The following is a 13457-nucleotide window of genomic DNA, read 5'->3' as shown; positions in this document are numbered from 1 at the left end:
CTTTCTTTTAGTGACATTATGGAAGAAAGTTAGTATGGGATGTTACTAACCTGAACTAAGGGTAATTCTCTTCCACCAAACCAAAATAGACCTGTTTCATAAGGTCAAAGTTGGTTGATTATCATTATTGTTATAATACTGAATATGTATAAGTACTGGACTCTTTAAAAATTAACTCATTTAATTCTCAAAGCAATGCTGTAAGGTATGAAGGAACAAATGCAGAGCTCAAGGAACTTTTTCAGCTTTAAATTGAAAAGCTAAGATTTGAACTCAGGTCTGCCTGAATCCAAAGCTAGTGAGTGCTCTTTCCACTCTGCTGCTTTGCTTTAATTTATAGAAGAATCTTCATAAAGAAATCTTTTTTTCCCCCCTGTGTGTGTGTGTGTGTGTGTGTGTGTGTGTGTGTGTGGGGGGGGTGGGTGGGGGGAGGATTATCTGTAAATCTTTAGCTTTTTTCAAATGCCAGGGCTTCTCTGAGAGTATATATGTGAAACGGTTGTTGTGAATAAAGGTTTTTTTTGTGTGTGTGGTATTACTTATATTTACCAGCTTGTAAAAATACTCAATCCTTTGTGCCCTATTTCCCCGTGTTTTTTCAGAGACTCAGAAATTCATTTAACCTCGGTTAAACCTCACTGCTGACTAACATAGACCTATGTTTCAGGGAAGCAGCCCCTGACAACTACCAGGTTTTACAGTTCACCCTCCATATCCGTGGGTTCTGCCTCTGCAGATTCAACCAACCTCAGATCAGAAATATCTGGGGAAAAAATTGTGGAGAGTTCCAAAAAGCAAAACTTGAGATTGTCATTTGGCAGCCGTTTATATAGGGTTTACATTGTGTTGGGTATTGTAAGTAATCTAGAGATGATTTAAAGTATACAGAAAAATGTGCATAGGTTATAGGCTATTTTATATAAAGGACTTGAGCATCCACGGAATTTGGTATCCAAGGGGTCCTGGAACAAATCCCCCATGGATACTGAGGGACAGTTATACTTTATTAATTTTTGTCAGTAATGCCCAGTTGGGCTTTTCTGGTGGCTCAGTGATAAAGGATCTGCCTGCCAACACAGGAGAAGTAGGTTCAATCCCTGGATCGGGAAGATCGCCTGGAAAAGAAGATGGCAACTCACTCCAGTATTCTTTCCTGGGAAATCCCATGGACAGAGGGGCCTGGTGGGCTACAGTCCTTGGGTTCGCAAGAGTCAGACACGAGTTAGTGACTAAACAACAACAATGCCTAATTACTAAGCCCAGCAATATAGGTAAAGTGAGACCTAGACCCTTTTTACCATGCCTCTACTTTATTTTCTCTTGAGAGATTAAAATGAAAAATTAGCAACCTCTCTCCTCAGTTCACATGTTTTATGGCTAAGAGAGTACATTCTTTCTAAAAGATTTTATAGGGACCAACAATTGATTTCATTCTGCAATTTATTGTTATAGCACTTGAGCTTAAGTACCTAAGGCAATATTTGTTTAAAACTCTGTAAGGACTTTCAGGGTACTGAATCTTTGACTTAACTATTTAGGAAATGGTACAGAATAGTACAGCAGTAATAGAATATAAAACAACATTTAAGAATATTTTGCTGCCTTTATGGTTTAGCTTATGAGAAGAATAAGATGTCTTTAAAGCTTTCTTTTCTGATCCTTTTATTTTTTAAACTGTGGAACTTAGCGTAGATGTTCATAGTCAGAAAAGCTTTTGTGATAGGCAGTATAAAAATTGAGAACTGGGCTAAAGATTTTTAACTTTATTCACACATTTCTGTTACAAATCAGTTCATAATACTTCCCCCCTCACCACCATTTTTTATGAACTATGTTCCAACAAGTAATTTGATTGTTGACACCTGGCCCTTTTACTATTTCCCTGTTTTATTTATTCTTGAGAGGTCCTTATATAAATATTGAAAGCTTGAAAGAAACAAAACTATGTTCCAGCAATGTTGGCTTTATCTGGAGTCTTGTACTTCACTTGCACATTTAATATGTGTAATGGTTTTTTAAATGAAATCATTCTAGGTACAGTGATTGTACAACCAGAGCCAGTGCTGAATGAAGACAAAGATGATTTTAAAGGGCCTGAATTTAGAAGCAGAAGTAAAATGAAAACTGAAAATCTCAAAAAACGCGGAGGTAAATACAAGTGAAAATGAAAACATGAGTTTAAATTGCTGTTTATGACCATATTGGAAAATCTGATGTGCTTACTAAAAATACCTCCACTTTTCTGCCCATTGTTTTTTAAAAGCACTACTTAAAAATAACTTCTGTTTCTTTCTGAGCTCTGAAGCAGAAAAGGTTAAACACCATTGATTAAAATACCTTTGCCTTCAGTGGCTATTAAGTTATCTCAAGAAGCTTAGTATTTCCTTCTTACACATGTTAGTTCTGAAATGCTTACATGCCAGAATACCATGTGTTCCCTCTCACATGAAAGAATTTTAGATTTGGACAAAGTCTTCCACGTGGCCTTCAGATAACTTTAGACATATCTAAAACATTGTTTCATAGAGTGATGGACATCTGCTTTAGTGTCACCTTGAGTGCTTATATTAAAAATGCAATTCCCTTGACTCCACTCATGACAATTTAGAATTTCTGGGGATGATGTCAAGACCCTGGTCCAGTTTGTTGTTATGTGCATTAAAGTCAGACATCTGTTGGCTTAAGGATATCAGTGTAGATATGCATAGAAAGGAGAAGGGAACTAGAGCTAGGGACCTTCCCTTCATCTGTCTCAGTCACCTCTTCCTTTGTCTGTCCACCCTCACTTATACACACAACCATTGGCTAGTCATCTGTAGAAAGTGAGCATGAGGAAGATTCATTTAAAAATTCACTGCAGTGAAGTTTGTGTCCTACTTGTTTGTGTGTGAGTTTAAAGTAGTGCCTGTATGTATTTTTGGGGCATATTAACAGAGCTAGAATCCGTTATGATAGAAAGAATGAGTCTCTAAAAGATAGAAATGACACAAAATTTCTAAATAGGAGTGTAACGGAAGCCTGTCTGTTTAATATTTATCATTTTAATTGTGAAATTATAGAGTAGTTCTTATTTTGCTGAAATTTTGTGTAGATTTTATTCCAGTGCTATATGATATCTTGGTGGTACCAGTAAAATATATCTGTACAGTAGTATATCGTATTAGATGTGTGTATAAATATATATGTAAATTTTCAGATTGAATTCATTATGTTTAGAGATCAAGAAAATGTAGTTTAGTCTTTTGTCCACCAGGGGGTGTTCTACCTCTTTCAAGCATAAGGAAGATTTTTTGAGACTAATTCATAGTTGGGAAACTGCCATAGCAGCAACAGAGCTCACCAAAGCTAAGTAGTAGTCTTTAAAATAAGAGAATCATCAAGTAGAAGATGATGATAAGGACCAGCAGTAAGAGTTTTCTTTCTTCTTATTTCTGATTATGGATCCTCTAGGAAGACAGATAACTAAGTATACTGTGCTGTGTCAAAATTAATATCTAGTGGTGTCTTTTGGGGAGGGACTCTGGAGTAGTCAGTGCCTCAGATATGGATAATGGCTAAAAGGAGAATAAAAAAGAGCTACAATTATTGGGGAGGGTGATTTCAGTGCTAATTTACTATGCTGCTGGTATTTGGTCTGAGCTGATACGTCTGTGGAACATTTTATTGAGTGTTCTGTGTAAGGATGTTTATATTGTGCTTAAGGGAATATGTGTGTTTATAGCCATATGATAGCTAAATCTTTCTTGTTAATTTTTGTCTTAATAATTTGCTACATCTTTAAGCTGTTGGAAATCACACAGGATTTTAACTATTTTTACCTATATACACATGTGTGAATGAACTAGTGATACAAGGTACTGAACTGTTAGTTAATATTCAAACTTCCTAGGAAGTTAGTTCTAAAATTGAAGTCTAATTTAGGAAACTGTCAAGAAGGTAAACTTTATACATAAAATAGTCTTATAATGATTTGAAACAAAATTAAATGCAAAGATATTGACCATTTAAGGAGCCATTGTTTTTTTTTTAATACCATAGCCGATTTTGACATCCTTTCCCTAGTTCACTTGTTAGAAAACATATTTTACATTTAATTTTTCTATATGACAGAATAATTCTCTCCTTAAGATTGATAAAATGTATTGAGGTCAGAAATGAAAATGCCTCTTTTCCATTTATATGCTGTATTATAACCATTATGATATTTCATAGCTAAAAAAATAAAACATACATCCATAGAAACAAGTATGTCTAGTAAAGTACCACTTAAACAGTTTACAATATTTGCTTCAGATCTCATTTAAATAAAGTATTGGTTTATTCCTATTTCCTCTTCTTTTTCACTTCAGGTTGTGATTATTTGAAGTTTGTGTGCATATGTGCTGTTTGCATGCATGTTTTTATATTTTTTTTTACCTAATTTTGCTCAAAAAGTATTTGTTTTTCATTTAAAAATATACAAAGTAGTATCTGTAGATATCCTTTTGCAACATTTTTTATTCAATTTTGATTTTGAAATGTATTCATATCAGTAAATGTATAATCAGTTTTTTACGTTTCACTGTTCTATAGAATTCAGTTATATAATTAAATCACTATCCATTTCCTAAATGTGAAATTATTTCTAATTTTTTGTTTTCAAATTTTTCCCAATTGCTAGTTAGTACTTCAGTGAATATCTTTTATGATTCTTTATGCACATTTGGGGAAAATTCTCCATTGGATCACCTAGCTTTTTAAAATTCTTGAGTGATATATATGCAAAAGCATAAAGAATATGCTTAATATTATCTAACATTGGATGAACATTCAGACTCTAGCTTTTCATTACTTTGTTAGCTTACATGAATGTAATCATTATTTGATATGAAAACACACTGTAAATTTATTTGTGTTTAAAGTACAGAATATATGAATACTCACAATCAAATGCTAATCCAGGATGGTATGATTTAAAATAAAATATAAGCAGCTTTATAGAGTGTGATGGTGCCCTTATACTTCAGTTAACCTTTTTTAACTTCTGCAAGTAAAAATATTTGTGCTGATACTTGGGTCCCTGGTGCTTTGGACCTTAAAACTAATAATAACACAAAATAGAAATTTAAAAGGTGAGAAATACATGTGTTGTTTTGTCTTTTTGTTAGTGATAGAGACAATTTTTTTTCCTTTTTTTTTTTTAAGTCTTAGTCCCCCCCCCCCTTTTTTTTCCTTCAGTGAATGCAGGCATTTTCACTGGCCTCTTTTGAGTCATATTCTGCCATCTTATTTGGGTAAGAGTTGTTTACACATCAGAGTCACCTGTAAAACTTTCAGTGGGTTAGGGATGGGAATGGCTGTCCCTATTTTTAAAAGATTCTTTGTCTGATTCAAATTTTCAGTTCAGATTGTGAAGCACTGTATAGAACTAGAGATGAGGGTGAGGCAAAAGTTCCTTTTGTTCTTGTGTAGGTTATCTTCAATCTGTTTTTCTACAAAAACCGTGGCATGGGGCTCTGTCAAAACCCAGCCATTCTGAGGTTTTCCTGCCAAGATAGATATAACTGCAAATCTTATTTGTCCATATTTGGAAATAGTGGATAGTGCTGATATGGACTTGACAATGGAGTAAATATAGAAAAAAGGCAGGTTAATGGGGATTGTGGATAGCATTGAAGGGACTCTGAGGAAGGAAATTGGTAACATAAAGTTGTCAGGTTTTTACATATTTTTGAAAGGATCTGTATAGAAAATTCCATTTTGAGAATAAAAATTTTATGGCATACCTAACTAAAGTATAGGGTTCCAAAAGAATCTATTCTATGTATTTCACTTGCTTCTCCATTCTTTAAGAACTGATGCTGAATTTATTTGTGAAGCAGTAGCAAAATGAAAAGAGCTCTTGATACCTATTTTTAGAACTTCTTTTATGGAATCTCTTCATGTTATATCAAGTTGTTGTGAGAAATAGGGTCTGCATCTGTAAAAGGGAACAAGGTAGCTCTGCAATTTGTCAAGGCTGTCATGTTTTTAGTAAGTCCATAAAATTATTAACCTTTTTATTTGTATCCAAAATGTCATTTTCCCAAGGATTATGAAGTATTTAATTTTCAATTTGAATGTTGGAAAATGCTAACTAAAATATATGTCTTTTTATATGTGTGTCTATGTGTGAATAATGGTCACTCTTTTCTTCTAGAAGATGGGCTTCATGGGATTGTGAGCTGTACAGCTTGTGGACAACAGGTCAATCATTTTCAAAAAGATTCCATTTATAGACATCCTTCACTGCAAGTACTTATTTGTAAGGTATGTAATGATCTGTTGATAATTCCACAGATATCTGAATGCTTAACATGTGTCAGACTTTTGATGCAGTGATGAAAATGGAAATGGTTTCTGCCATTGGAGGGCATATACTGGTAGTGGGGAAGACAGCCATGAAAGGGCCAATAAGTGCTACGATAGGGGGGATACTGTGTACTTTGGGAACACATGAGAAGCCATTGTAATTTGAAGTTGATATATAATGGAGATGATACAGCTGATGTCTGAAATATAAATAGGAATTAGCTTGGTAAAGTGGGATTGGTTCAGTATATTTTAGGCCAGAGGCAACATGATATTCAAAGACTCATAGGTGAGGGACAATGTGGTGTGTTGGAGAATTGCAGAGTATATGTGTATGCACACATATGTTTTATAACCTTTTCTCTTTACATACTCTAATTACTCAAATCTAAATTCTCCATGTAGAGTAGTGTTTTGATTTAATTTGGAGATTGTAGATTTAAAAAAAAATATTTTATATGTATTGAAGATAATTTTAACAGTCTATGTAAACTTTTTTATAAGTAATACCTTAGAATTAATTTTAAATATCTACTTTATCAAGCATATCATTTCCCTAACTCATGTTACTGCTAAATTAATCCTGTAGTAGTTTGTTTCCCAGTAAAATATCTACTTGAATTGTAGGGGCAGACCAGACTTTACTTAATTAGAGTTCCATTTGTAGATCTTGCATGAATTTTTGATAGATGTAGACCAACTGAGCGACTTCACTTTCCCTTTTCACTTTCATGCATTGGAGAAGGAAATAGCAGCCCACTCCAGTGTTCTTGCCTGGAGAATCCCAGAGATGGGGGAGCCTGGTGGACTGCCGTCTGTAGGGTCGCACAGAGTCAGACACGGCTGAAGTGACTTAGCAGCAGCAGCAGACCAACTTAAGCTAAATTTACTGCCTAAGAGGCAGTAATTTGTGTCCTTCCTTTTCTTGAATTCAGTTCAGTCAGGCTTCTAGTTTTAAATTGTGACAGCTGAATTTTGCATCTATTGGATTTGTAATGTGCATTCCTTTCTTCTTGTATATGTGATTGTTTTCTTTTTCAAAGGCCAGTCTGTTGAGCCCAGGTCAGTAATCAGTAGTTGTTATCAGTGGTCATGGAACCTTCCCTTTTCTTCTATTCCAGTGAGAAGGAATTTAAAGTCAGTCAGATTTGGATTTGAATATCAGTTTTGCCTTTGTAATTGTATGACTTTTGGAGATTTATTTACATATTAATGAACCAAAGCCTTGTCTCTCAAATTGGGCAGTAATAGTGCCTATCTTACACAGTAGGTATTGGAGATTTAAAGATAGCATAGAGCAGAAAAGGATACTATTGCTAAGCTCTACACACAGTAGCTGTTTATATATGATGACTATTAAATTAGTATTAAGTAACAACAAACCTAATATATTTTTATGTAGATCTTTGGTAGCTAGCCATATGAGATCAGAAATTTGCCTTAAAAATCTTCTATCAATTTTTATATAAGGAACAGTGGTACTTGATGATATAGAAGTCTGTTTTAATTTCTTAAGCTATTCCTGTGTCTCTAAAGTACTAGTTGGGGTGGTACAGTGTTTTTGTTTTGATTCTCTAAAACACACATACACATACACACATAGATGCATTCCCATTACTTTTTTAATGACTTAAAAATGAAGTTTTTCTCCTTTATGAATATTAAAAGTTTTGAATAAATTTCCCCTTTCTCTCTCTTTTTTTAATAGAATTGCTTTAAATATTATATGAGTGATGATATTAGCCGTGACTCAGATGGAATGGATGAACAGTGTAGGTAGGTAATAAATCAAGATGAACTAAAATTCAGTGTTGTCTACTTGAGGGAAAATTCTTATATAGTCTGTTATTAAATCTTTTTTTTTGTGGTATCATCATTGATATCTTCAATGGAAGGTTGTTCTTTTCCACATAGCCCTTGATTTATATCTTAATTTTCTAACAAAGAATAAGTAAATTACCTAAATTACTTTGCTATTAAAATTGTTGGCAAGAAATTTTAATTGGTTTAGTACTATAAAGATTTAAAATGAGTTTCATGTTTGAATAATATTTTAATCTTTAAATAATTGCAGATGGTGTGCAGAAGGTGGAAACTTAATTTGTTGTGACTTTTGCCATAATGCCTTCTGTAAGAAGTGCATTCTTCGCAACCTTGGTCGAAAGGAGCTGTCTACAATAATGGATGAAAACAACCAATGGTATTGCTACATTTGCCACCCAGAGCCTTTGTTGGACTTGGTCACGGCATGTAACAGCGTATTTGAAAACTTAGAACAGTTGTTGCAACAAAATAAGAAGAAGATAAAAGTTGACAATGAAAAGACTAGTAAAGTATATGAGCATGCACCCAGATTTTCTCCAAAGAAAAACAGTTCAAATTGTAATGGAGAAGAAAAGAAGTTAGATGATTCATATTCTGGTTCTGTAACCTACTCTTATTCAGCACTAATTGTGCCCAAGGACATGATTAAGAAGGCAAAAAAACTGATTGAGACTACTGCCAACATGAATTCCAGTTACATTAAATTTTTGAAGCAGGCAACAGATAATTCAGAAATCAATTCTGCTACAAAGTTACGTCAGCTTAAGGCTTTTAAGTCTGTGTTGGCTGATATCAAGAAAGCTCATCTTGCATTAGAAGAAGATTTGAATTCAGAGATTCAAGCTTTGGATGCTGTAAACAAAGAGAAAAATACCGAAGAGCATAAAGTCATAGATGCTAAGTCTGAAACAAAAGTAAGAAAAGGAGAAAAACCTTGTGTTTTGGAAAGGAAGGATATTTCAAAATCAGAAGGTAAACTGTCAAGAAAGCAGGTAGATAGTGAGCATATAGGTCAGAGTGTTGCAGTAGAGGAACAAAGAGCACATAAAAATGCCAGTACTGAACATAAGAAATCTGATAAAAAAGAACCTCAGTATGAACCTACTAACACTGCCGAAGACTTAGACATGGATATTGTGTCTGTTCCTTCCTCAGTTCCAGAAGACATTTTTGAAAATCTTGAGACTGCTATGGAAGTTCAGAGTTCATCAGAGTATCAGGGAGATGGCAACAGTGGAACTGAACAAGAACTGGAGACTTCTATAAAATTAAATATTACTTCAAAAGACAACAGAGGAGGTATTAAATCAAAAACAACAGCTAAAGTAACAAAAGAATTATATGTTAAACTCACCCCTGTTTCCCTTTCTATTTCCCCAATTAAAGGTGCTGATTGTCAGGAAGTTCCACAAGATAAAGATAGCTATAAAAGTTCTTGTCTGAACCCTAAGCCAGAGAACTGTGAACTTGAACAGGAAAAGAATGATAATGAGCATTTGGCTAAAAGTGAAGTTCCGTTACTTTCAGAAGAATCTGATCTTCGAAGATCCCCGCGTGTAAAGACTACACCTTTGAGGCGACAGACAGAAACCAACCGTACAACATCTAATTCAGATGAAGAAAATAATGAAACAGTTAAGGAGCAACAAAAACTTACAGTTCCAATGAGAAAAAAGGATAAGCGGAATTCTTCTGACAGTGCTATAGATAATCCTAAACCTAATAAATTGCCTAAATCTAAGCAGTCAGAGATTGTGGATCACATTTCAGATTCTGAAGAAATGCTGGCAATCCTCAAAGACGTGCCCAGTATGAGTCACAGTTCTTCAGATACTGATATTAATGAACCTCATACAAATAACAAGAAGACTTTTTACTCAGAGATTCAAAGAGGGAAAGATGATAAAAGAAAAAGGAAACGAAAAAGTTCTACTTCTGGCTCAGATTTTGATATTAAGAAAGGTAAATCAGTTAAAAAGTCTATAATTTCTAAAAAGAAACGGCAAAACCAGTCTGAATCTTCTAATTATGACTCAGAATTAGAAAAAGAGATAAAGAGAATGAGTAAAATTGGGACTGCCAGAACAACCAAAAAAAGAGTTCCAAATAAAGAAGATTATGATTCTTCTGAAGATGAAAAACACAACAAACAAGGAATGGATAATCAAGGTCATAAAAGTTTGAGGACTGCACAGGAAGGATCATCTGATGATGCTGAAAGGAAACAAGAGAGAGAGAATTTCTCTTCAGCAGAAGGCACAGTTGATAAAGACAAGACCAACATGGAATTGAGAGATTGCCTCTCTAAGAAGCAGCAGCCTGATGTTTCCTCAGAGAGTGCTGATAAGCTTTGTTCTGGGAAAGAGGAGAGTTTTAATTCTCCAGAAGATAAAAAGTTTGCTGAATCTAAAGGAAAGAGTAAGCACCAGCGAACCAGAATGTGTAAGAAAATACTGGGTGGCTTATGTGATGTTGCTGAGAAGTTCTCAGAGAAAGAACAGAGTGATGAATCCTCTGAAGATGATAACGAGCAGAGCAAAAAGGAAATTGAAGAAAAAGAAAAGAAGACTGCAGACTTGAGTGAAAAAGTGATGGAACAAGAGTATGAATCATCATCTGATACTACTGAGAAATTACCTGAGGGAGAAGAAATTTGTCACTTTCCTAAAAGGATAAAACAAAATAAGAGCTCAGCTGATGGGGAAAAGAAATGCAAAAAAAGAAAAGATAAAGCTTCTAAAAAGAAGGGTGAATTATCTGATAATTCTGAGAAGTTACCAGGGAAAAGAGAAAGTTGTGATTCTTCAGAAGATAAGAGGAGTAAGAATGGAACATCGAGTAGAGAGAAGAAAAGGTTCAACTTGCCTGAAAAGAGTTCGAGGAAGAGACAGGATTGTTCATCATCTGATACTGAAAAATATTCCATGAAGGAAGATGGCTGTGATTTTTCTGATAAGAGACCAAAAAGAATAGAATTAAGGGAAAGAAGGAATTTAAATTCAAATAGAAATAGCAAGGAAGTACAAAGTGGCTCATCATCTTCTGATGTTGAGGAAAGTTCTGAAGATAATAAAAACCTGAAGAAACAAAGAACTTCAGCTAAAAAGAAGGCAGGCAGTATGAAGGAGAAAATGAGAAACTCCTTGAGAACAAGCACTAAAAGGAAGCAGGCTGACATTACTTCCTCATCTTCTTCTGATATAGGAGATGATGATCAGAAATCTGTAGGTGAGGGGAGCAGTGATGAGCAGAAAATTAAGCCTGTGACTGAAAATTTAGTGCTGTCGTCACATACTGGATTTTGTCAATCTTCAGGTATGGGAAAACAAATAGAAAATTTATACTTTTCCCCTCTTGAATAACTACATTGTTTATTTTCTCTGTAGTCAGCCAAATGCAAGGTTACTTATTGTGTAGGAAAACACCATTTAAAAAATTTTTAGAGATTTTCTAGAACCTCTTTCTCCAATTTCTTTTGTCACCATTGGGAGGTATTTGAAACATTATTAGTGTTCTGTATCATGTGTACCAAATTTGTTGGGTAAATTTCTTTATTAATGTTTAATGCTTTTCTTTGGAGTAATGAAAAGTAATTTATGAAGGAAAATCAGACTGTTGATAGTAGTTCAGTGGACATTTACTCATGTAATGGAGATGAGTGCTTGTTATGAGTATGACATGTTATGTGAAAGTTTTAACTGCTTTGCCATGCATCTGACATTTTTTTTAAATTTAATTGGAGGCTAATTACTTTACAATATTATGGTGGTTTTTGCCATATATTCACATGAATCAGCCCTGATTTTTAAATTGGGCACATTAACTTTGTGTCTATGAAATCCTCTGAAAAATTTAAATTTACTTTATTGAAACCTATTGCTGATGCTCATCATTTTTTTTCTAATAACATGAACAGATGTTTCCATTTTTAACATTAACAAAATAAAAAAAGAAAAAACTCCAGAAAGTACATGGATTACTCTACCCTGATGAGATAGAGCACTAGGACAATAAGGGTATGGGTCAATGATACCCCTCAAAAAATTAAAAATATTTATCATTATGGCAGTTCTTTAAAAAATAGTTGTATACTAAATGTACGCTTGTTGCTCTTATTGTCTTTTTTTAAGTCAATAAAACCTGTCAGTTAACCAAGGACACTTCAAATTTATTTAAAAATTTTTGTGAAGGAGATTGCACTTACTATTGTGTTCCAGCAGAACATACGAACATTTGCATGTAAGAGGAATAAGCAGTTCAGATTAGATATTGCTGCCAAGTAAACTTTGGTACCACCTTACAAAATTTTTAATTTTGAGAATTTCTTAGATTTTTAAATTGCATATGAGATTGTGAATTTGTATTCAAAATATAATATAATGGTTGCTTTGATATCAATTCAATGTTTTGGTTATCAGGTAGGTTGAAAAAACTCTCATTAGGATTAGAGTGTGAGAATAATAAATTACATGGAGTATTCTCATTTGCAAATTCTAGACTGTTGGACTAATCAAACTTTGTAAAACTGATTTCCATGACAAAACAGCTTCCCTAGTGAAATCTGCATGTTTGATTTCAGATACTAATTTTCGTCTCCCCAAATCTCACTTGACACATATGAGAGTTTCTATGAGAATTACAATTCTCATGCTTAGAACTGTTAATAACTATTTTAATAAGTAATATGCATTGATTAGGTCTTAATAAGAGATGGCAACATATGGCTAATACTTAAGAGGGTTCATTTCCCTTTTATCGTGTTTATATCCAGAAAAGCCTTGAGAATTCTGCACTTCAGGCAAGATGCCAGTCTCTCAACTGTTGGAAGGAATAAAATTTGTTGTTCAAATTTTCTTCACTCTGGGTATTTCTTGGACTGATTATACTTTTAGATGTAGAAAAGGAGGACAAATTTGCTAGGGAATGAACTCATCTAACAATTGGACATTGTCAACTATACTTCAATAAAAAATTAAAATAAATAAAAATTGGACTTTGTTGGTAGAAATACTTAGTCAGAAAAAAATATTCGGGGAATTGCAAATAAGCACTATGTTAAAAGCACTGATTTCCAAGATAAGTTTGGGTGTGAGTCAATGATAGTGGCATTCCTTAAGAATTTGCTTGCCTGTATACAAAGCATGCTAAATTTATCTATTCTCCTAATACATCAGCTTAATTCAGGTGACAATTTTTATGAGCTCTTAAAAAGCCTACCCTGCTCCCATGAATTTAGAGGATTCCTATTTATTCAGCAATAGTTGGGAATCTATTACAGTGTACACCATTTTCTAGTTGGTCTC

The 13457-nt window shown here is 33.9% G+C and overlaps 1 protein-coding gene across 17 annotated transcripts in view; it reads left to right on the top strand.

Annotated features, from left to right (window-relative positions):
* Positions 1-13457, top strand: part of ATRX (ATRX chromatin remodeler) — a 275615-nt gene that overhangs the window by 100950 nt on the left and 161208 nt on the right. For 5 of the 17 annotated variants that reach the window (XM_012106956.5, XM_060408294.1, XM_027963608.3 and 2 more), the window contains 4 exons: positions 2035-2148; positions 6179-6288; positions 8039-8106; positions 8405-11469. In XM_012106956.5, coding sequence (XP_011962346.2) covers positions 2035-2148; positions 6179-6288; positions 8039-8106; positions 8405-11469 — 3357 coding nt within the window. The remainder of the gene's footprint in view (positions 1-2034; positions 2149-6178; positions 6289-8038; positions 8107-8404; positions 11470-13457) is intronic. The other 12 variants (XM_060408301.1, XM_060408295.1, XM_060408304.1 and 9 more) reach the window with 7 other exon arrangements.

This window comes from Ovis aries, chromosome X (genome assembly GCF_016772045.2).
Source record: "Ovis aries strain OAR_USU_Benz2616 breed Rambouillet chromosome X, ARS-UI_Ramb_v3.0, whole genome shotgun sequence".
NCBI classification, from domain to species: domain Eukaryota; kingdom Metazoa; phylum Chordata; class Mammalia; order Artiodactyla; family Bovidae; genus Ovis; species Ovis aries.
This window is presented reverse-complemented; position numbering and strand designations above follow the sequence as displayed.